At 50.2% G+C, this 23,133-nt stretch overlaps 1 protein-coding gene across 1 annotated transcript in view; it reads right to left on the reverse strand.

The window, feature by feature from the left end:
- The window catches only part of LOC141510081 (uncharacterized), a 45,931-nt gene extending 28,049 nt beyond the window's left edge, over positions 1-17,882 (reverse strand). Inside the window, exons 1-7 of the mRNA XM_074220084.1 lie at positions 17,107-17,882; positions 16,161-16,388; positions 15,897-15,986; positions 13,787-13,845; positions 5,606-5,732; positions 5,251-5,349; positions 1,724-3,397 (exon numbers count right to left, since the gene is read on the reverse strand). Of these exons, the coding sequence (XP_074076185.1) occupies positions 1,724-3,397; positions 5,251-5,349; positions 5,606-5,732; positions 13,787-13,845; positions 15,897-15,986; positions 16,161-16,388; positions 17,107-17,683 (2,854 nt within the window). The 5' untranslated portion in view covers positions 17,684-17,882. The remainder of the gene's footprint in view (positions 1-1,723; positions 3,398-5,250; positions 5,350-5,605; positions 5,733-13,786; positions 13,846-15,896; positions 15,987-16,160; positions 16,389-17,106) is intronic.
- Positions 17,883-23,133: the final 5,251 nt, after the last annotated feature.

Raw genomic sequence — 23,133 nt, forward strand, 5'->3', positions numbered from 1 at the left:
ATAATACATAAAAATATTTGCAAAAGATGCAAACCTTATGGCTACTAAAGATACAAATTCCCATGGTGACAAGGTGGCTCTACCCACCATTACACACCAATCCAAAGTGAATCTCTAAATATAAATATCCATCCCAAATGGAGGAAATATGGCCAGAAAGCTTGCTTGTTACATGGTATGTGATTTGTGAAGGAATATTCTAGAAAACACAGCCAGAAAGTAACAAGGCTCAGAGTTTGATTGCTGGGTTTGGAGCCTGGAGACCTGGTCAGCTCTGCTGCTTACTACTTGTAAGGTCTTGGACAAATTACTTCTCCTGGACTTAAGTTTCCTCCTCTGTAAGATGAGGGGTGTGGATAAGATGACCTCTGAGGGCCTTTCCAGCTCTAAATCTTATAAATCTATAAAAAGGAAGAAATGTAGCTACAATATAGATGTCAACTCAGGACCAATGACCAACCTGCAGCCCAGAATCTCAAAGTTGTTGGGCCTTCAGAGGTCATCTTGTCTAACCTATACCCCCTCAGGACTTCCCTTAGTAACAAGCTAAAGGGTCTTCCTGCTTCTTGCTTGAAGACCTTCACTGGAGAAGGGGGTCATAATTTCTTGAGGTAATCTATTTCATTTCTGGCTGGCTCTAAATGTCCAACAAGAGGGAGCTGATGAATTGGGACATCTGGCAAACTGGTCAGGGATGGCAACATCATACTTGGGTAAATGGATTCTGACATTCCAAAGACTAGACTGAGTCACAATAGGTACAAATGTGAATAAATGTTGTAATAGAAAACAACTTTGAGGTGGCCTTTCAGATGCAGAGGAGGCCTGTTGGCTATCAAAGGCATGACCAAGTGATGGTTTTTAATTGCTAAGGAACAATCCACTACAGGTAGGCATGGGAACAATAACAGCACCAAAAAAAAAATGGCAATGAGGACTGTCCAGGTTCAACAATTTATGAAAACTCCTCACCCCTGAAATGACACAGATTGGGAAAATACTAGAAAAGGATTATTTTTTTAAAGAAAGGGAGACACAAGAAGAGAAGTACACACAAGACAGCAAAGAGAGTCAAGTATCGGAGCATAAATGGAGAAGAGAGGACCACAGGATGACAAAGAGGATTCTTCCCTGTCACAGATTTCAGGGCAATAAGACCTGATGTGCAGTATTTCGCTGAAATTTCACTTTTTGGTAGAGCTAAAATTAAACACTAGATCATTCTGCTGGTTCTGATGGATAGCACTTGTTTCTACAATGCTCTCACTATAATGGGTTCAATACACAATTTTCTACTTTGCATCTGGAAAAGCTTAGGAGTCTGAGCGACACAGATCACAGAGTAGCAGCCTCCCCTCTCAGGTTAAAGAAATCTAATTTTTGCCCTTATGTGGCAGCAAATGGATTGCCATGGAGGGAATGGAGCTGGTTGTGACAGAAACCTTTTTAAGTCTTATGGCATCCCTGGTAACAAACTGGTGCAGAGAAGGGGAGATTTGGAGGGGAGAGGGGTTTTATCCAAGTGAATGGTTGGAATCTGTTCCATGGATTACTTTCCAGGATGGAATCTTAGATGTCCAGTCAGATTTCCTTCCTAGCCCACTGTGCAATAGAAGCTCCCTATATGGAAGAGTGTTTTCTAGGGTCTTTATCCAATGGTTAGTCTGGTGTGCATTCCACCCTCATTACATTCATAGGGGATCTCCAGCATGAATTTTCTGATGTTGAAGGAGGTGGGAAATCTGGGTATAGGTCTTTCCACATTCATTACATTCATAGGGTTTCTCCCCAGTGTGAATTCTCTGATGCTGAATAAGGTGTATACTCTGGCTGAAGGTTTTCCCACAGTCATCACATTCATAAGGTTTCTCTCCAGTATGAATCCTCTGGTGTTGATTAAGAGAAGAGCTGTGGCTAAAAGATTTCCCGCATTCATTACATTTGTAAGGTTTTTCTCCAGTATGAATTTTCTGATGTTCATTAAGGTGTGTACTCCGGCTGAAGGCCTTCCCACACTCCCCACACTGGTAGGGTTTCTCTCCAGTATGAATTCTTTTGTGCTGAATAAGATGTGAAACCTGAGTATAACGCTTCCCACACTCTTTGCACACATAGGGCTTCTCTCCTGTGTGAATCCTCAAATGCCGTGTAAGGGATGAGTTCTGGCTGAAAGTCTTCCCACACTCATTACACTTGTAGGGTTTCTCTCCAGTGTGAACCGTCAGATGTTGAGTAAAGGAGGAAGTGTGGCTGAAGGCCTTCCCACATTCATTACATATGTAGGGCTTTTCCCCCATATGAACTGTTTGATGTCGCATAAGGTGTGAAATCTGGGTGTAGGCCTTCCCACATTCATTGCATCCATAGGGCTTCTCCCCGGTGTGGATCCGCTGATGTTGCGTAAGAGAGGAGCTGTGGCTGAAGGACTTGCCGCAGTCGCTGCATTCATAGGGCTTCTCTCCGGTGTGAACTCTCTGGTGTTGTGTAAGGGAAGAGCTATGGCTGAACGTCTTCCCACATTCATTACATTTATATGGTTTCTCTCCAGTATGGATCGCCTGATGTTGAGTAAGGGAAGCAGTATGAAAAAAAGCTTTCCCACATTCATTACATTTATAGGGTCTCTCCCCTGTATGGATTTTTCTGTGTCGGGCAACATGTGAAACCTGGGTATAGGCTTTTCCACATTCTTTACACTTAAAGGGCTTTTCTCCAGTATGACATCGTTGGTGCTTAATAAGGGATGAGCTCTGGGTGAAGGCCTTCCCACACTCTTTACATGAATAGGGCTTCTCTCCAGTGTGAATTCGCTGGTGTTCAGTGAGGGATGAACTCTGGCTGAAGGTTTTCCCACATATATTACAAGCGTAAGGTTTCTCACCAGTATGAATTATATGATGCTGAATAAAGTAGGAACTATTACTGAAGGATTTGCCACAATCATTGCATTTGTAGGGTTTCTCTCCAGTGTGAATTCTCTGATGTATAACAAGATCTGATTGATAAAGAAAGGTCTTTTCACATTCAGTACATTTAAAAGGTCTTTTCTCTCCACCAGTTCTCTGAAGTTGAACCATGACTGAGTTTTGGTGGAAGCTCTCTCTGTTGTCTTGAGCCAGGGGAGCCTCTTCTGATATGGTGGCAAGGTTTCTCAGGTCCACATTTCTAATAAAGGTGTTACATTCATGACTGCTCTCCCCAGAGGGCATTTCTTTGTGGGTGGTGGGCTGTGGTGTCACAGGTGGGTCCTGGCTATCCTGCTGTGGAGCTCCTTGGCTCTCTCTCTGGCTGAAGTTGTCCCTTCTGAGTCCTTCAAGTCTTTCTTCCTGAGAGGATGATTTTTCAGAAACATACTGGTGTGGGATTAAATCTAAAGTCTCAGACTTAGAGCACCCATCTGAAAAATATAGAAAAATAAATTATTCCTATTTCTTGTACAGGGCCTTATGTTGAGTGTTGGGCCTCTAGAGATGACCTAACCCATAGATCCCGTTCTCAGATGGTTCAGAGTTAGAGAGAAGACAAATGACTCTCAAGTCTATTTGTGTATGAGAGGAGTAGAGGGAGCCAGTCACTTTGATCTGAGAAGGTGGGAGGTGAGCAATGAGCTCAGGTAAAGGCGACACTGGAGCTGTGTTTCAACAGAAGTGATGTTGGAGCAAATGCATTACAGTCACAAAGTGGGGTCCACCATATTGACAGAGCAACTAGGAAACCCTTTCTCACTTATTTTCAGTTTCTTCCTGTTAACTGGCTCATTTCATCTTGCCTATAAGCATGCCCATGTTTCAGCTACCCTGAAGAAACTCTCACTTGATCCTTCTATCCCCGCTATGATCCTGTATCTCTTTGTTGCTAACTCCTCCAAAAGTCCACTTGAATGAGGGTCTCCACTTCCTCTCCTCTCATTGTCTTCATAATCTGGCTTCTGACCCTGTCATTCTACCCAGACTTTTCTCTCCAACATTTCTGATGGTCTCTTAGTTGCCAAATCCAATGGCCTCTTCTCAGTTCTCCTTCTCTTGACTCTCTGCAGCCCCCTCCCCTTGAATCTCTTCTCTTTCAGGACTCCTGGTTCTCCTCCTACCTATCTGAGCTTTCCTTTACTGGATCCTCCTCTGTATCACATCCTCCCATCATAGGGAATCCTCCAGGTTCTTTCTGGGCTTTTTTCTCTTCTCCTTCAATTCTAATTCACTTGGTGACCTCATCAGCTCCCATCAGATGGATTAATTATCATTTCTATTCTGTCAAAGCTCATCCAACTCTCTTGCCGCAACCTCTCTCATGCCCTCTAATCTTGTATCTTCAACAGCTTTTCAGGTATCTCAAACTGGATATCTAGTAGACATCTTAAACTCCATATGTCTAAAACAGAACTCATCATCTTTCCCCCACCTCATACCTTCCCTTTTACTGTAGGGGCAATAGCATCCTCTCAGTCCCTCAGGTTCAAAACTTAGGAGGGGTCATCCTGGGACTTATTATCTCTCACTCTCCATATCCAATATGGTACCAAACCAAGTCTACTTTCCCTTCCCAACATCTCTCCCGGATACCACCATCACCCTGGTGCAGGCCTGGACTGTAGGCACCATCATGTAAGCCTTCTATGTGAGCTTTGATAAAATAGGATGGTAATTAATTCATGGGAGCTGATGAGGTTACCTGGTGAAGTAGTATTGAAGGAGAAGGGAAGACATAAGCCTCAATCTCTTGGAGGGGGGGCTCCCTATCGCCTCCAGGAGCAGAGACAAAAGTGCTCTCTCTGGACCTCCCCAATGTCCCCTTGGATCTAGTGACACAAGCCCCTGGCTATCCAAGAACACGAGGCTTCCTCTTTGCTCCAAGCACTTTCTCTGGCCATCCCAGTGGTTGGAACACTCCCTAGGCAGATCTGACTGCCAGGCTCCCTGGCTTCTTTGAAGCACCCTTCCTCTCCAGGAAGCCTTCCTTTGGTTAATTATTTCCTATTTATCCTGTAGATTATTTACTTGTATATGTGTGTTTGCTCACTGTGTCCCCTGTTAGACTCTGGGCTGCTTGAGAGATGGTCTTAACAAATGTTTATCAGTTATGACTGATTAACCAAATGATGGATTGCCCCCCTTCTTCACTCATTTACTCACTTAATCAACATTTATAAGCACCTACTGTATGCCAGACACAAGAGGCCACAGCTAGCCCTTCCCTCAGGGAGCCCCTGGTCTTACTGCTCCCCTTCTGCTTGGCTCTCAAGTCTTTGCATACCTGGACAGAGGCCCCACAGGTCATCTTCCACCAGCCACGGCTCTCTGCTCTGCTCCAACTGGGCAATTAGCTTTGGCTTGGCACTTGGGAATTCAGCTCCTAGGGGAGAGTGGATGTGGCAGAATGTTTAGAGGGAGGGAAGGTGGGGTTGGCTCCTAATGGACTCTAAGTCTTTGGGGGAGGGGAGAAGGAGAGGGCAAGGTGCAGCCTGTGGTCTGTAGAGGCTGAAGAAACTGGGGAAGGGGAGCAGACATTCCCAGGGTCAGGAATGGGAAGGGAGGAGGTGGTGATGTGGACCTGATCTGGTTCCCACCCTCACCTCCAGCTCTGAGGCCCCAGAAGAAGGCTTCCTTACCCAGGGAGACCAGGTTCCTGTAGTTCTCTAGCATCACCTCCCTGTAGAGGTCCCTCTGAGCGGGGCCCAGGCATCCCCACTCTTCCAGAGTCAAGTCCACATACACATCTTTGAATGTCACTGCTTCCTGAAACACCAAGTGGGCAGTGGGCACATGTCATCACCCCCCTCTTGGAGGTGGAGGGTAAGGGAAAGATGTCCTTCTCCCCCCAACAAGGGCTGGGGTGTGGTGTATAAGCAGAGGCTCAATTCAGATTTACCAGGTGGCTGATCCCAAGGGGTCTTAGCCAGAGGTCAGATCATGGCTATGGAAATGGAAGAGACCTCAGAGACCACCAAGCCCAAGCCCCTGTTCTTACTGATGGTTTAGCAGCATGGACTGAAGCCTGGTACACGATGCTCTGGGAGCCCTGCCCTCATTTCTTGACCAGCCACCACTTGGATCTTCCAGGTCTCCATGCTCTCCCTTGTACAAAAGCTAACACCCCCCTCACCAATGTTGCCTACCTTGACCCATGGGCTCCATTGTTGGCATCACCATCCTCTCAGACTTTCTGCTCCAGACCCTGGAATCCCTGAGTCCCATTCCCAGCCAATCAGTCACTGGTCCCATTAATTCTCCCTCTCCAATCTCTACCCATTGCCACGTCCATCACTCAGTCAACAAGCAATGATTAGGCACCTCCCATATGCCAGACATTGTTAAGCATCAGTGACATAAAGACAAAAAGGAGAAGATCGATAGGAGACAGGAGACAGAATAATGGGAAAGGGAGGAACAGGCAGGAATTCCCCCTGAGAGCCAACCTGCAGTACTATCTGTCCAGGCTAGGGACTCTAATGGCCTCTTAGGGGCCTCTAGGGGCACCCTGGGCCCCAGGTCAGAAAGACTCATCTCCCTGGGTTCGAATCTAGCCTCTGACACTGCCTATCTGTGTAACCCTGGGCAAGTCACTTCACTGTGCCTCAGTCTCCTCATCTGTACAATGAGAAGGAAATGGCCAGCCCCTCCAGTATCATTACCAAGAAAACCCTCGATGGGGACATGAAGGATCAGAACTGAACAACCAACAGCCTCTTCACAGCCTCCTTCCTACAGCCCCTTCCTGCTGATGTACCCTAGATACACTGCCCAGGAGCCTCCCGGGGGTACAGGGGGAAGAGCCCACTCCTGATGCTGGCCTATAGGATCCCATCTGGCAATCTGGCCCTTCCCACCTCTCCAGCCACATCTCCCATCCTCCCTTGTCCACGCCCCCACCACACACACTCACATACTTATACACCCACACCACACACTCACATACTCAAACACACACACACACAGGCACATACTCTACACCATATACACACACACATAAATACACACCACACACACCATATACCCCCCCTACCATACAGAGCACATATTCATACACCACACACACACACACACTCTTACACTCACTTAAACATACACCCCCCACCCCCCCACATACACCCTAGCCTAATGCCTTCCTGCCCTCTCTCACTTCTCTCTGACCCCTGGACCAGATCCCCTCCCGCCTCCCCTCACCTGCTGTTGGTTACTGTTAAGATGGAGCTAAAATGTGTCCTTGTTGGATTCTTACAGATAATGGACAATGCAGACCCACTGGTTCCTATGAGTTGATTCCTTTGTTCCAGAGGGAAGACTACATTTATCCATCCACTTAAGCATCTCAGTCTCTGTTCAGTGTTTTGGTCCATCAATGTCTTGAGGGACCTCAGCTCCATCCTCCCTGTCATGCTCTTTTTCCCAATTCTGGCCCCCTGGAATCCCACTAAGCCGGTCTTGGTTGTGGCCAGTGAGACGAGTTCAACACTAGGCTCACTGGGGTCATCTATGAAGACTTCTGACAACATTAAGCCTCAGCCCTGAGTGACCCCTCAGGGTCCCAGGGAATGGCATCCCTCCCCACCAACTACTGTCCTCACTTCACTTCAACTGAAGCTACCTCTGGAGACAGGAGAGCACTTGACTGGCATCTAGGTGGGTTCCTCTCTCCAGCTTTCTCTGACAGACTAGCCTCATCTATGTGCCCCAAAGGCCATCAGGGTGGTCACCTCTCAGCGATCACTGACGTTTTATCTTTTGGAGAATTTTGCCAGGAATGAGCTAGACCAGAGTCTCTACTTCCCTCTCTTGAGGACCTGCCCTTCTCTGGTCCTGCAGCCCTCTCTCCATCCCCATAGGGAGCCATCTTGGGAGTCAGTTCCTCCCATATCCAGCTGGGTTAGGTGACTGGAACCATCCAGGGGAGTGATCTTAAGTGTCCCAACTTATTGGGGGCATCAATCTCCTATCAGGTCTGACCTTCCTGATCCAAAAGCGATTCTCTTTTGAAGAAAACAAAAGGGTCTGTTTCATTCACTCACCATCTTCCCATCCAAACTCATCTACTCCTCAAGGATGCTCAAATTCAAACGAGGCCAGCCCCTTTCCCCTCTTCAGTGTCCTCTGGGATCCCAGGGTCCTTCGTTTTACTCTGTGTGGGCATGCTGACCATCTCACCAGGGCGACACAGTCACATCCACCTTCTTGGTGAGCACACTGACACCTCAATCAGACCCTCTCTTCCCTTGCTCTGGATATGCTCTTCTCTCTTCCCAACCCTGACCTGAGAAACCAGTTCAACTCTACATTATTCTCTGCTCTTGGATTCCTCACTCCCTTCTCCAGAGGGGGTGGGGGCTGGAGCCAACTCATGAGTGGTGCTAATTGTTAAATGTTCAGTGTAAGCATCAATACTGGGCTTGAGCTATTATTCTGTGAATTGTCTGTCCCAGAGAGTTGGTTGTTAAATACCAACCAAAATTACTCCCAACTTTATCCCATCACTACAAATCCCAGCTCCAGGCTCCTCCTGCCAACTGTGACTGGAAGAGGCCTTGAAATTGCTGACCCATCTGTCTCATTAGCAGGCCCTCACACTGTCCTTTGGCTCTTACCTCATTGGTTTCCTATCCCATCCATCACTGTGGTAGCTCCAAGCCTTTCCCAGTCTCCCATGCCACCTCCTGGTCCCATTTCAGGTCCTTCACTTAGAGTCCCCCCTTTCTTTTCTCCTCACCTCATGCCCCCTGATATGATCACCAAGGATCTTCTTCACTCAACTCTGTTGAAGAGGCAGCCAAGGCTCCTCTTGGTCCCCTTCTCCAGATTCTCTCAGCTCCTTGCCCTCTCCCAGCTCCTTCTCTGCTGCCTATAAACATGCCCGCGTCTCCATGATCTTTAATCACCCTCAATGGAGCTTTCACCCACTGACTGATGATCCGTGCTCCCCTTCTCAGCCAAGCTCCCTGAGGCCATCACTGACAGTCATGCCTTTGCTTCCACTCCTCCCAGGCCTCTCAATGTTTCCTAATCTGGCTCCTGCCTTTGCCACTCCATCGAAGCTGCTCTCAATCCAATGGCCTTTTCTCAAAACTCATCCATCTAAACCTTCCCTTGGCCTCTGCCAACACTGATGACCTCCTTCCTCTTTGGGTTTTACTACTATTCTTCCAGTTCTCTTCCTATTTGATCACTTCTTTCCTGTGCTGCCATCTTCCTCCTTGCCACACACAACTGCAAGTGTTTCTTTATTCTACCCTTCCAAAACCTCATTTATTCAGTGGAGAAAAATCCACAAACATCAAGGCAGATGTAGCTGAGGGGTTACTTTCTCCACCTGTTCTTTTCCCCTTATAGCTTACGACAGATAAGAGGAGTCTCCAATCCAACATCTCTAGTTGTTACTCTCCTCCTCTCGAGTGATAATGCCACTTATTTCCTGCCCATCTTCCAGCAACACAGAGATAGTTTCTTGGTGGGACATAAGAGTTTCAAAGGTGGGTTCCAATGGGGGGCAATGGGGGGGAGGAAGAATGGCAAATGGTCATTGTTGCCTGTGTCGGTAAATTAGACCCTCTTGCTTTAGGATGGCCAAGAAATTTTGGTCTTGTTCTAGCCCTTGAAGTGTCTGCCTCAATCAGTATTCTTCTTCCCTCTGGGTCTCCTCTGCCCACACTCTTTGTCTTGGGCCTGGAGTGCAGAGAGCACCCTTATTGCATATTCTTTCCAGTCTCCCTTCAGTCGTCTCTCCAACTCTGAGAGCTGTTCCTGAAGCCTTGACTCCACTGCAGCCACTTTCTTCTCCAAGTCTTTCCATATGTCTCATGCTGCTAGCTTAGCTCCCACCAAAGGCAGGTGGCCCCATTGGGATCTCTGCCTGGCTCAGTTGGGTCACCTTCAGTGGAATCCCAACCTTGGCCAAAGATTCCAGAGTCTTTGGGGGCTCCTACTCCAACTGCTCCCCTTGTTCCAGGCTCATACTTGCTGTTGGAAAGTAGTTCTTCTTGCAGCTGCAGAAACTCAAGTCCCATTCCTTCAGATTGGAGCTGGGGGCTCTTCCTGAGGCAGCCGAGCAAGTGCTACTCCTGACTGGTTCCCCAATAAAATCCGCCCACCTTTCAAATAACAAATGTGCCCATAACCAACTATAAGATCTGTAGCTATGATGGAGGAAACTGAAGCTTTCTTCCTAGCAACTTGGCTATGTTTCCCCACAGGGCCGTACTACTCAAAGTCTTGTGGCTCAGAGTAGCGCTTGGCAAGTCTTTCTCAAAGAACTGTTACAGGCTGCCCTCTTCCAGATTCTTTCCTTAGTCTTCCTCAACCCCTCTTCATTCTAGTACTTTCTCTCTGTTATTTCCTGTTTATTTACCCAAAAGGCAATAAGATTGCGTATTCCCTTTGATCCAACAATACCCTATTTGGTCTGTGTCCCCAAAAGATCATGAAAAATGGTAAAAAAAAAAAACAAAAAAACTCACAGAGGGGCAGTTAGGTGCTACAGTGGATAGAGCACTGACCCTGGAGTCAGGATCTGGCCTTAAGACATTTAAGGTGATCTTGGCCAAGTCACTTAATCCCATTGCCTTGCAAAACAAATTAACCCCCCCCCAAACCTCACATGTACAAAAATATTTATAGCAGCTCTTTTCATAGTGGCAAAGAATTGGAAATTAAGGGGATACCCATCCATTGGAAAATGGCTGTACAAATTGTGGTATACAAATGTGATGGAACACTATTGTTCTGGAAGAAATCATGAGGGAGGGGACTTCAGAATAACCTGGAAAGATCTGTACGAACTAATGCTGAGTGAAGTGAGCGGAACCGGAAGAACACTGTACACATTCACAACATTAGGGATGATCAATATGATTGCCTTGTTCATTTCAGCAGGACAATAGACAGTTCTAAAAGACCGGTGGTGGAGAATATCATCCATATCCTGAGAAGGAATTGTGGAGTTTAAATACAGACCAAAGCTTCCTATCTTCAATTTTTAAAAGTTGTCTTAGGGATTATAGGGTTTTTTCTACTTTTTTTAATTTTGATTTGATTCTTCTTTCACAACACAATATGGATCTGTGTTTATAGCAAGGTGGTACATATAGAGCCAATATTAGATTGCTTTTTCTCAGGAGAAGCAGGGGGATGGAGGGAGAAAAATGTAGAACTCCAAAGCCCTGCCCCCCCAAATGTTTGTTGAAAACTACTATTGCATGTAGATGGAAAAATAGATATTTTAAAAAATTTTTTATTTATCCTGCATTTGCATTTGGTATCTTCCCTCTGCCCCCGTTATACTGTGAGTTCCTTGAAGGCAGGGGCTGTCTTTTGCCTCTCTCTTCTCTCTAGAACTTAGCACAGTTCAGTATGTGCTTTAAAAAAGTTAACTGAATTGAAATGAGATTGCACCAGATCAGCTCCCATGGGTTTCATTATAGTCCCTAAGCAGATGACCCAGGAGTTGACTATCACTCCAGCCTCCCTGTACCTACAACTACCTAAGGGGTTTGGTTCCCTTAGGGATGGAAAACTCAGCATGTTCAAAACAGAATTTTTTTTTATCGTTTTCAGGCATTGTAAAAAGCTCTCGGGCTCCCACCGTCCTCCTGGATGCCCCCATCCCTCTCATCTCCCACATCAAATATGGTGCCAAGGCCTGTCATTGTCACCACTGCATCATCCCATCAATATCACCCTTGCATCACCCCATCAATGTCACCCTTGAATCACCCCTACCAATGTCATCCTTGCATCACCCCCCTCAATGTCACCCTTGCATCATCCCCGTCAACGTGACCCTTGCATCACCCCATCAATGTCACCCTTGAATCACCCCTATCAATGTCATCCTTGCATCACCCCTCTCAATGTCACCCTTGAATCACCCCCTCAATGTCACCCTTGCATCACCCCATCAATGTCACCCTTGCATCACCCCATCAATGTCACCCTTGCATCATCTTGTCAATGTCATAGCCTGTCAATGTCACCCTTGCATGATCTGGTCAGTTTCACTCCCTCCACAATGTCTCTGGAGTTTGACCCCCCCATCCTGCCCCTGCCCTGGAGCAGACCCTCATCACCTCGCACCCAGACCATGGCAAAGCTGAGACTGGGGGGTGCCTCCAGGCTCTCTGCACTCCAGTCCAGTTTCCTCTCAGCCTAAATTTGACCACAGCCCCCTCCTGCTCAAGAGGTCCCCAACCCCCTAACCAACCAACCTAGTCAAGAAACTCTAATGATCCAACCTAAAATCCCTTCACAATTGGCCCCTTCCTACCTTGGTGGTTTTCTTAGTTTACTTCTCTCTGTGTCATTCACTGATCCATGACGCTTCATCTACCGTCTCCACGCCTTTGCACCAGCCACCCCCCATCACCAGAATTCTTTCCCTCTTCACCCCCACTTCAATGCCCCTCCAGGACTCCTTCTGCAGAGGTCCTGCCAGCATTGGAGCCTCCCCCCCAAAGCTCGCCTTCATCTACTCTGCATCTGTCTTCTTTCTCCATATAATGACTTATTTATGATGAAATGTTGGCCTCATATTCAACATATACAATCTACGTAGGATCCCCCATTTTAAACAAGCAAATATATGTGTTTGTATATTGCTATATATCTACACATAAATGTGTGCAATGCTACATGTGTGTGTATATATGTGTGTGTATAAATGCACATACACATCAGTTGGGGGCACGATGAATAGAATGCTGGGCCTGCATCTTCCCGAGTTCAAACCTGGTCTCGGACTGGGTCTGAGGCCTCTCAGAGTTCAGTGCCTCCATTCCCCTGCTGTTGCCAAAACGACCTCCCCAAGGCCCAGGTTTCCTTCAAATCCTCAGAAACCTTTAGGAGCTGCTAGTGCTGCTGGGGTAAAATCAGAACCTCACACAGGGCCTGGCATACAGTAGGTGCTTAGTGTATGCAGGCTCCTCAATGACTGATTCATATGCCGTACAACCCCAGGCAACGGGCTGAGCTTTGACCCTGATGGCCCATCTCCCACCTCCATGCCTTTGTCCAGTGTCTGGAATGCATTTCCTCATCACAGCCTCAGAATCCTTCTCTTCTTTCCAGGCTCAGCGCAGGCTCAGCCCCTTCATGATGCCCACACTGGGAGTCCCTGAAAGGGAAGCCCCCTGAGGGCAGGGACTGACCCCCTTTTGTCTTTTCCCTCTGCAGGGGCTAGGACAGGAGGTGCGGATCTGAATGCCTGTCCTTCATCAGGGCCCCCCAGAGCTGGCAGGAATCTTGGGGGACGTCTCCCCTCTGTTCCAGTCCCTCTCTGCATGCCTAACAGTGACAGGGAGCTCACTACCCATCAGAGGGTCATTTAGAAGCTGTGAGGATGCCTGACGCTCAGAGGTGTCTGAAGATGTTTAACCCAATTACTCATCCCTCAGCCCACATTCCTTCTGTGATTGCTAACAAAGGGCCCCCCAGCTTCTGCTCCAGCCCCTCAAAGGACAGTAAGGCCTCCTGACTACTGGGCCAGAGACTTGCCGGCTCTAGCCCACAGTGGCCTCAGAGCTGAGAGGGGTCTTGGGGTCATCTCAGCCCCATACAGACAGGTATACAGAAAGGGTCACCACAAGTGGGGAAAGCCAGTCACAGAGAGATGGTCTCTGGTTGGTCACTGGAAAGAGGCAGCAGGAGGGAGGTGAGGAGCGCTACAAGATGGCACCGTGCCTCTTCCTTTAATGGGAGAGCCTCGACTCCCTGGGCGGGATGCTGGCAGAAAACCCCAAGGAGAAAGGCTGCCCAGGAGAGAGAAGCTGGGGGGATGATCTGGAGAGAGGAGGGAGGCCCCAACTTACCTGGTGCCTGGGTGGAAGGAGTCCAGTGGCCCCTCCGTGCTCCACTGGGGGTGGAAGAGCTGGGGAAAGACAGAACTGGCTGTCAGAGAGGCCGGCCTGGCCTGGCCGCACCCTTTCCCCAAACTGGACATGACGGTATGTCCTAGAATTCTTCCAGGCCAGGGAAGAGCCCCTGGGCTCTTGGCCTAGGATGATTGGCATCAGATGGCCACCTGACCAAGAGAGAGAGGGGAAACAGAGCTGACGAGGTGCCCACAGATGACCAAGAGACGGTTCTACTCCCAAGCTCGCTGCTCAGCTGCAGTCCCTGTCGCCATCTTCCCCCAGCCGACTCAGAGGCCTCTGGGTCTCGACATATTAAGCCCCTCCCTGTGCCACCAAACCCTCCTGAGGTTTTCCAATAGTCTGTGTGGCTTCCTGACTGAGGATGGGCAGATCTTGGTGGGGGGGAGGGGGCCACCTGCACCTCAAGCCCCATCTCCCCCCCCCCAAACCCAAGCCTCCTCCTAACTTCCCCCAAGGGTACCCCCACCTTCCAGTCATCCAGAGTCACAACCCTGACCTTTTGGCCATCCCTTACTCCTGGACCCCATTGGGCCCGGAGGCAGAAAGACTCATGTTCCAAGTTCAAATAGGACCTCTGGCACTTGCTAGCTGGCTGACCTTGTTTGTCTCAGTTTCCTCATCTGTAAAATGAGCAGCAGAAGGAACTGGCCAACCAACTCCGTATCTCTGATGAGAAAACCCCACAGGGTCATGAGAGCCAGACACGACTGAAAGGATCCACTACAATCTCTCCCCACTCCCTGACCCCCATCCAGCCATCTGCCAAGTGGTTAATGGAGCCCATGCCCCCTCCTCACACCACAGGCAGCAGGTGTGGGATCTTACCACCTTCCCCCGACTACTGTAGTCACCTCCTAACCGGCCCCCTTCCTTCCATTCTCCCCTCATAGCCACATACGAGGTCACTCCTCTTCTCAAGAAGGTTCTGGGGCTCCAGGGGAGCCCCTCGGCCAGTGTCTGAAACCCCTCAGTGTCCGGCTCTGACTCATCTTTCCAGCAGATTCCATGATACAGTCAGACTAACCTCCTTGATCCTGACCTTCCTCACCTCTGCTTTTTGGGGAGCCCTCCCAGCCTTCATCTAAGTGCTTCCCTTCACCAAGCCCCCTATGATCCCCCACTGATGTTCCCTCTATTGATGGGGCACCTTTCTGTGGGAGGGTATCCCCGGTAGAATGTAAGCGACTGGCTCCCCTTGGGCTTTTGTTCTAAGATGCCTAGACAGTCTCTTGGAGGAGATGCTCTGTGAAGGTCTGCTGAAAGAGGCAAGTATCTAGGGGGCGGTGGTGCTCCACCCTGAGCTGGGCATGAATCAAGGCCTACTGACTGCCCAACAGAGGGGCCTCAAATGCCATCGAGCCCACAACCCTTTGTTTCCAGAGGAGGAAGCATCTTGAGGTCACGGTCACACAGGCAGGAAAGAGCTGGGACCTGGACCTGGATCATCTGGGACCAGAGGTAGGGACTTTTCAATGACCCTGCCCTGCCTAGGCTTCTGAAAAGGCAGAGATGGTGAGAGACCCACACAGAGACCACAGAGAGACAAGGGAGAGCAGTGGGCAAAAGGCACTTCAGAGCCCGCGTCCCAGATGTGGAAGGAGGGAATGCCCCAAGCAGGAGTTCTGAGACACAGGGAGTCACAGGGACAGGCTGTCCCACCCACAGAATCAGAAGGGGGATCGAGGGAGAGAGAGAGAGAGAAAGAGAGAGAGAGAGAGAGAGAGAGAGAGAGAGAGAGAGAGAGAGAGAGAGAGAGAGAGAGAGAGAGAGAGAAGTGGACAGAGACAGACAGAGAGAGAGAAAGGGGGGGAGAGAGAGAGACAGACAGACAGAGAGACAGAGAGACAGAAAGACAGAGAGAGAGAGACATTGAGTGCACAAGGGGCCGTGCACAGAGAGAAATGAAGAGAAACACAGAGATGGTCGCTGGGTGATAAGGAGAGATGGCCTCAGAGACATGGAGAGACATCAGGTCACCCAATCTATACATCTTTGTATTTTTACAGAAGAGGATATGTGAGGTTTAGGGGGGAACGGAGCTCACCCAAGGTTGCACAGAGAGTCCAGGTCTCTTTCCCCAGGATCCCAGGGGTCCCCGATGCAGATGTGATTGTTGGAGACCCAGCCTCGGATCCTGTAGAGAAAGGAGCTGGATGGCAGAGATGGTAGGTTGTGGCAGGGCATATATATGCGTATGTGGGTGAGTGTGTAAGAGTCCCTTATCTGTCACCCCCTGGGGCCAGGGTGGCCTTCTCCCCACTCCATGCCAAAGGCCCTGAATCTCCAACTGCCCTGTACCCATACTTACCCTTATCCCCTACAACCTGGACCCCAGACTCCTCCTCGACACTCTTCGGTCCTGTGTCACAGTCACTTTTAAGGTGAGAATGCTGGGTTCCGCAGAGAGGAAGTGACTTGGCCAAGGTCACACAGTGCGTCAGGGGCAGAGCCCAGGCCCCCCACCTTTTGGCCCAGGACTCTCTCCTCTCCACCTGAAGATCTAGAGTCTTGGGCAGTGAGCTGATGCAGAAAGGGGCTGCAGAGAGAAGATGGGAAGAAGTGGCTTTTGCAGCCAATCATACGTTGGCATCACGGAGAGGACTTGAACCCCAGAGCTGGGCTCAGACAAGTGGCTGCCCAGCTTGGGCCTCTAGTGAGGAGAGTCAATTAAATAGCTAGGACCTGCCAAGGCCCAGGGGCCAATGGGTGGGCAAAGGAAGCCCTGAGCTCCTGAGGCCGTCCTGCTTCAGCAGATGTGAGAAGAATGCCAACTTCACGTGCCCCAACCCTACAAAGAGCCCACACTTAGGTAGAATCCCGTTCAGCCTCTGGGGGAGGGGCGAGGCTCACTCCCCGACAGCCACCTGCAAATAGGACTGAGGGCGTGAGCACGCCAACAGGAACCCCCAAAGGCTACAAGGTGCTTGGGTCCTGATCCGTAAGTACCATCGTGATCCTCGTTTTATCGAGGAGGTGAGGAAGGAAAGCAGCGGTCAAGAGACTTGGCCAGGGTCACACCACCAGCAAGGGACAGACCTGAACACGAGTCTTCCCCAGGCCACTGGCCGCCAGCTGCCGGCCCCATGGGGGAGGTACCAACATTAGCCTCCCTGCACAGGTGAGGAAACCGAGCCTCGGGGAGATGAGGCACTCTCCAAGGGTCTGAGGTGGGATTCGTACTCTACCCGCTCCTGCTTCCAAGCCCCAAGCCCTTTCCCACAAGACCACACTCCCTTAAAAAGTGGTCAACCCACCTGGGTGAGAACAGGGAGGTCTGGGGGACAGACCACTCGGGTGGGAGTCGGGAAGAGCAGGGGTCAAGGCCCCTTTGAACTCACAAGCTCTGTGACCCTGGGAAAGTTGATCCCAGCTGTTTGCCTCAGTTTCCCCATCTGTCAAATGAGGAAGAGGATGGGCTCGATGGCTTCTAGGCTTCCTTCCAGTTCCAAAGCTAGCCTTCCAACGACAGCTTTCCTCCTGCACCTGCCTCGAGGAGACTTTTGAGTAGAAAAGGACCAAGGGCCTGGGGTGCCACCCTGAGCGTGTCCTGACCATCCACTCACCCACACGGGTGGCATCTGAACAGCCTTGAACCCAGAGCCGCTCCCCTCCTCCTGTGGGGGGCTGTGCCGGACGCTTCTGCTCGGCTTGTGTGTGCTTGTGCGGGTGTGTGTATGCATGTGCATGTGGGTGCGGGTGCATGTGCATGTGGGTGCGTGCACGTGCATGCACGTGTGTGCATGTGCGGGTGCATATGTGTGCACGTGCGTGTGCGTGCATTGCGAGTGCATGTGTGTGCACTCGTGTGAATGTGCGGGTGCATGTGTTCATGTGTGTGAATGTGCGTGTGTGTGCATGTGCACTGCGGGTGCATGTGCGTGAATGGGCGTGTGTGCATGCGCGCGTGCATGTGTGTTCATGTATGTGAATGTGCGTGTGTGCATGCGCGGGTGCATGTGTGTGCACGTGTGTGTGTGGCGGGGTGCCGAAGGGGCGAGCTCCCCACACCCGGGGGGGAAGCTGCCCCCGGCCGCTCTCACCTGTGTCCCCCCGCACTCGGGTCCGGGTGTCTTCCATGGGCGCCCCCCGCCTCCGCGCCTCGGGGCCCTGGGGAGGAGGCAGAGCAGGGGGGGTCAGGGCAGGGGCGGGCTGCGCGTGCGCGGGGCTGGGGGGGGCTGGGCCTCCCTCCCGGAAGTGACGCCATGGCGAGCAAGTGCGCGGGGCCCGGGGCGCCCGGGGGCGGATGCCCGCGCTGCCTCCGCGGCGCCCCCTAGCGGCGGGCAAGGAGCAGGCCCGGCCCGGACCCTCCCTGGGGGCGTCACCCCCGCCCAGGCGGACAGATGGGGAAACTGAGGCACGGGGCCCGCTGCCCAGGGAGGCCAGGCCGCCGCCCGCGGCTCCCCTCCCGCAGAAGCGCCCCCAGACCATGCGGGGAGGGGCACGTGCCTCCCCTCCCCAAGCCTGGCTGGGTCGGGGCCGCCGGGATTCGCACCCGGGGCCCCAGCACCGCGGCCAGCGCCACCACGGCAGGGCGGGGCTTCCGGGGCGGGGCGGTGGGCGTGTCCGTCCTGGACCCGCCCCCACCCGCGTCCAATCCCCGCCCCCGGGCCCGGCCTCCTTTGCTCCCGTTCCCCCGCCCCCCGGGGTCCCCCTCCCTCCGGCTCCCCCCGACTTCGCTCTCCCGCCTCCCTCCCCTCCCCCCGAGGTCCCCGGGGAGGACTCACCCCCCGCCCGCGCTCGCGGCGTCCGGCCCGGGACAAAGGCCGCTTCCTTCCTTCGCTCCCTCCCTCGGGGCCCAGGCCGGGTTCTCAGGACGCCTGCGCGCTGCGAGCGCTCGGACTCCGTTACCCAGAGGCCTTCGCGGCGCCGCCTAGGTTGTCCGAGGGAAGCAGGGGCCGCGGTGCATTGTAGGAAATGGAGTCCGGAGGCTTCCAGCCGGGCCAAGGGGCGGGACGGAGGCGAGGCGGGGGGAGGAGCCGAGAGGAGGGGCGGGGCTGGGGATGCGCAGGCGCCTCGGCAGCCGGGGCGGGGCGAGGCGAGGCGGGGCGGGGGAGGGCAAGGGGCCGAAGCGGGCGGGGGTCAGTCCAGTTGGGGCACTCTCTGCGGGGCGCGGCGTTTTACGTGGGGACCCCACGACTTGTGGGTCTCTTGGGGCGCGCTCACTGCGCTCACAGCCTCCCCAGGCCAGGCCTCGCTTTGGGGGGGGCTTCCCAGGCCCCCGGGGCCCCCCGCCAGTGGGCACGGCGTAGCCAGGCTGGCAGCGGGGAGGGCGTGCGCCGGGGGGCGGCGTCGGGGCCCCTCTCACGTCACCACAGGGGGGACTGACACGCCGTGGCCTCCGTGGGGGTGCAGGCGGGCCCCGGGGGGCAGGAAAGCCCAAGGACCCCCCGCCGGCCGGGGCTGGCCCCCCTGGGCCGCCGTCCGTCCCGCAGGGCGCCTGTTTGCCCGCAGCCTCCCCAACATCTGCCTTTTCCACTTTGGTCCCTTTTCAGTTTCCAGTTCTCGCCGGATCTGCCACCGCGTGCACACTCATGTTCATGGAATTGCATCGCCATCCCCGCTCCCAGCCTGCAGGAGTGGCAGACACGCTTTAATCTGCCATTCTCTCATTCCTAGTGATTGGAAACAGAGTTTTCATGTCAATAGCCTCTATTTCTTCTGAGAAATTTCTGCTGATACTCGGAGACTTTTGCGTTGCAAAATGGCTCTTTGTCTTATAAATCTAAATCATTCTATTCACTTTTCATTGTTTTCATTTTCATACATATACATATATATGTATATATATATATATATATATGTATGTATATATATATCTTTGAACTAGGACCTTTATCAAAGAAACTTTCTGCAAAGATTTTTGCCTGATTAATTGCTCCCTTTTAATATTAGCTCTATTTGATTCAGGAAGATTTGATTATGAGGAAAAACCTTTTTATTTTTAAGTAAATAAATTTATATATTTTGTCTTCTATGCTTCTCTCTGTTTTTTGGCAACGCAATAGGCTTAAGTGACTTTCCCAAGGCCACACACCTAGGTAATTAATTAGGTGTCTGAGGTCGGATTTGAACTCAGCTTCTCCAGGCGCCAGGGTCGGTGCTCTGGCCAGTGCACTACCCGCTGTGCCACCTAGCTGCCCCCCCCACCACGCTGCTCTTTATTTCTTCTTATGATCATCAACTTGTCTTCTGTCTATAAATCCAATAAGTAATTTTGCCTACGTTCCTCTCATTTTTATGATGTCCCTTTTATATCTCAGGGACCTACCCCTTTTGGACTTCTATATAATCCTCATGTGTAAGGATATACATAGACATACATAAAGTATATATAAAGCATGAATAGAGGTCTAACTGGTCAATCCTTATCCCAATTTCTGGGGCCTTTGTGTTTATTGAATTCTAGAAAAGTTTCTATGAACTATTGCAAAATGGAGTGAACAGCATCAAGAAGCCAGTCTATTAAAAAACTTGGAAGACCTATGGATTCTCTGATCAATGCAATGATCAATCACAATTTCATTGTACTAATGACCAATCATGTTGCCTACTGGGCAGAGAAAGGATGGATTCATGCTACAGAAAGAGTCATATTTTTTTTTTCCATGGCCAATGTGGGATTTTTTTTTATTTGCTTGACTGCATATTTGCTACAATGATTTCATTTTGTTTTATTTAAATGTTTTAGTTGTAGAGAGGGCAGAACAGGGATGGATAATGGAGAACTGGTGAGGAAACCTTTCTATCTCCCTTCCCATCAAATGGGAAGAAGGAAGGCTGGAAGGAATAATAAAAAAAAAAACTAGGCAGCTTTGAAACAGATGTTAAATTTGTCAAATATTTAAAAGAAAAAGTTACATAATAATCAGTTTTGTTAAAGTTCTGTTTTATAATGTGTTCAGAAATTTAATTTTGATATTTGTTGTCAGAATAAACAAAAATGGAAACAATTTAAGTCACCTGACTAAGTAGATAAAACTTAAAGCTAAGGATTCTAAGTAAACTTTTGAGAGACAGAACCCACAGAGGGACCCAGTGAGGCAGTTCTCCTACTCAAGGTAACCTGGAAAAGAGGAGAAAAGCTCTGCTCCCTGGGGTTGGAGGGGTGGCCACCCAGAGCCTGCCAGAGGGGTGGCCCCCCAGAGCGAAGGAACTTCAGCCTCCCCGAGGCAGTCCCAGGGCACTGGGAGCCCCAGCTCACAGAAGCAGGGGAGTCTCCGGATCTACACCCTGGGGAGCAACAGGCACAAAGTGGGGGAACAGTGGGGGACCTCTGCCAGAGCGAGCACGTGGAGCCCAGCCCTTAGGGCACACAGCAGTGTGCCACAGCAGTGGCCAACACAGCCCAGATCCAGGAATTGAAGCAGCCGGAGCCCACAAGCAGGAGCCCCCAGGGCATGAGCCCATTGAGCTGAGGGAGGGGAGTGAAGAGAAACTGCAAGCTCTGTCCTCTGCCCCTGGAACAGGACTCTGGGGCTCTGACCACATTCAGATCCTGAGCGCAGTCTAGGCCCCCCCACAGAACAACAGGCCCCCCCCAGCTCAGCCCCGTGGCAGAGGGGGGCACTTATGGTCATTCACAGACCAGGAGAGAAGACAGAGCCTCACACACTGAGATCCTTGTGGGACTATCCCAAAAGCTCAGGAAGCCCCCCAAAACCAGGCCCAGGCTGGGAAAATGAGCAAGCAGAGAAACAAAAGGAAGACTATTGAGAAATATTTTGCAAATGAGCCCAAGAAGGATCAAAATACTCAGTCTGAAGATGAGGAAGCACAAGCTCCTGCATCTAAAGACTCGAAGAAAAACAGAAATTGGGCTCAGGCTATGAGAGAGCTCAAAAAGACTTTGAAAATCAAATGAGGGAGTTAGAAGAAAAACTGGGAAAAGAAATGAGAGAGATGCAGGAAAAACAGGAAAATGAAGTCAGCAGCTTAGTTAAGGAAATCCAAAAAAATGCTGAAGAAAATAGCATGCTAAAAACCAGCTTAGGTCAAATGGATAAAACAGTTCAAAAAGTTATTGAGGCCAGATGGAAAAAGAGATAAGAAAACTCTCTGAGGAGAACAAATCCTTCAGGCAAAGAATAGAATTCAGGGAGATTGATGAATTTACCAGAAGTCAGGAATCAATACTTTAAAACCAAAAAAATGAAAAATTAGAAGAAAATGTGAAATATCTCATTGAAAAAACAACTGATATGGAAAACAGATTTAGCAAAGATAATTTAAAAATTATTGGAATACCTGAAAGTCATGATCAGGAAAAGAGCATTGACATCATTTTCAAAGAATTACTACAGGAAAATTGATATTCTAGAAGCAGAGGGCAAAATAGAAATGGAGAGAATCCACTGACCCCCCTCTGAGAAAGAGATCCCAAAAAACCAACCCCTAGGAATATTATAGCCAAATTCCAGAACTCCCAAGTCAAAGAGAAAATATTACAAGTGGCCAGAAGGACACAGTTCAAATATCATGGAGCTGCAGTCAGGATCACGCAGGACTTAGCAGCAACTACATTGGAAGCTTGTAGGGCTTGGAATACAACATACCAGAAGGCAAAAGAGCTTAGAATGCAGCCAAGAATGAACTACCCAGAAAGGCTGAATGTCCTCTTCCAGGGAAAAAGATGGACTTTCAATGAACCAGGGGAATTTCAAATGTTCCTTTTGGAATGGCCAGAGCTGAACAGAAGGTTTGATCTTCAGATTACAGGACTCAGGTGAAGCATGGAGATTGGAGGAGAGGGGGAAAATATGAGGGACTTAATGATGATGAACTGCATGCATTCATGCATAGAAAAATGACACTGATAATACTCATATGAACCTTCTCAGTTAATAGAGCAGGTAGAGGGAGCTTTTATAGTTGAAGCACAGGAGAAAGCTGAATTTGAAGATAAAATATGGTGTAAAAATGGAGTCAATAGAAAAAAAGGGAAATGTAATGGGAGAAAGAAAAAGGAGAGGGGGAACAGGCCAAGATATTTCATATAATAAAATTTTTCTTTATTACAATGAGCTATTGCAATGATATGGAAGGGGGGAGGCAAGGGGGAATGAGGGAACCTTTGCTCTCAACAGAGGTGGCTAGGAGAGGAAACAGCATATATACTCAATGGGGTATAGGTATCTGGAGTAAAGGGGGGGTATGGGGAAGGGGGGATGTGAATGATGGAGGAGAGGATGGACCATGGGGGGAGAGTGGTCAGATATAACACATTTTCTTTTTTTACTTCTTGCAAGGGGCTGGTATTGGAGGGCCTGCCCAGGACCATAGGG

The sequence above is a fragment of the Macrotis lagotis genome, chromosome 1, assembly GCF_037893015.1.
Source record: "Macrotis lagotis isolate mMagLag1 chromosome 1, bilby.v1.9.chrom.fasta, whole genome shotgun sequence".
NCBI classification, from domain to species: domain Eukaryota; kingdom Metazoa; phylum Chordata; class Mammalia; order Peramelemorphia; family Peramelidae; genus Macrotis; species Macrotis lagotis.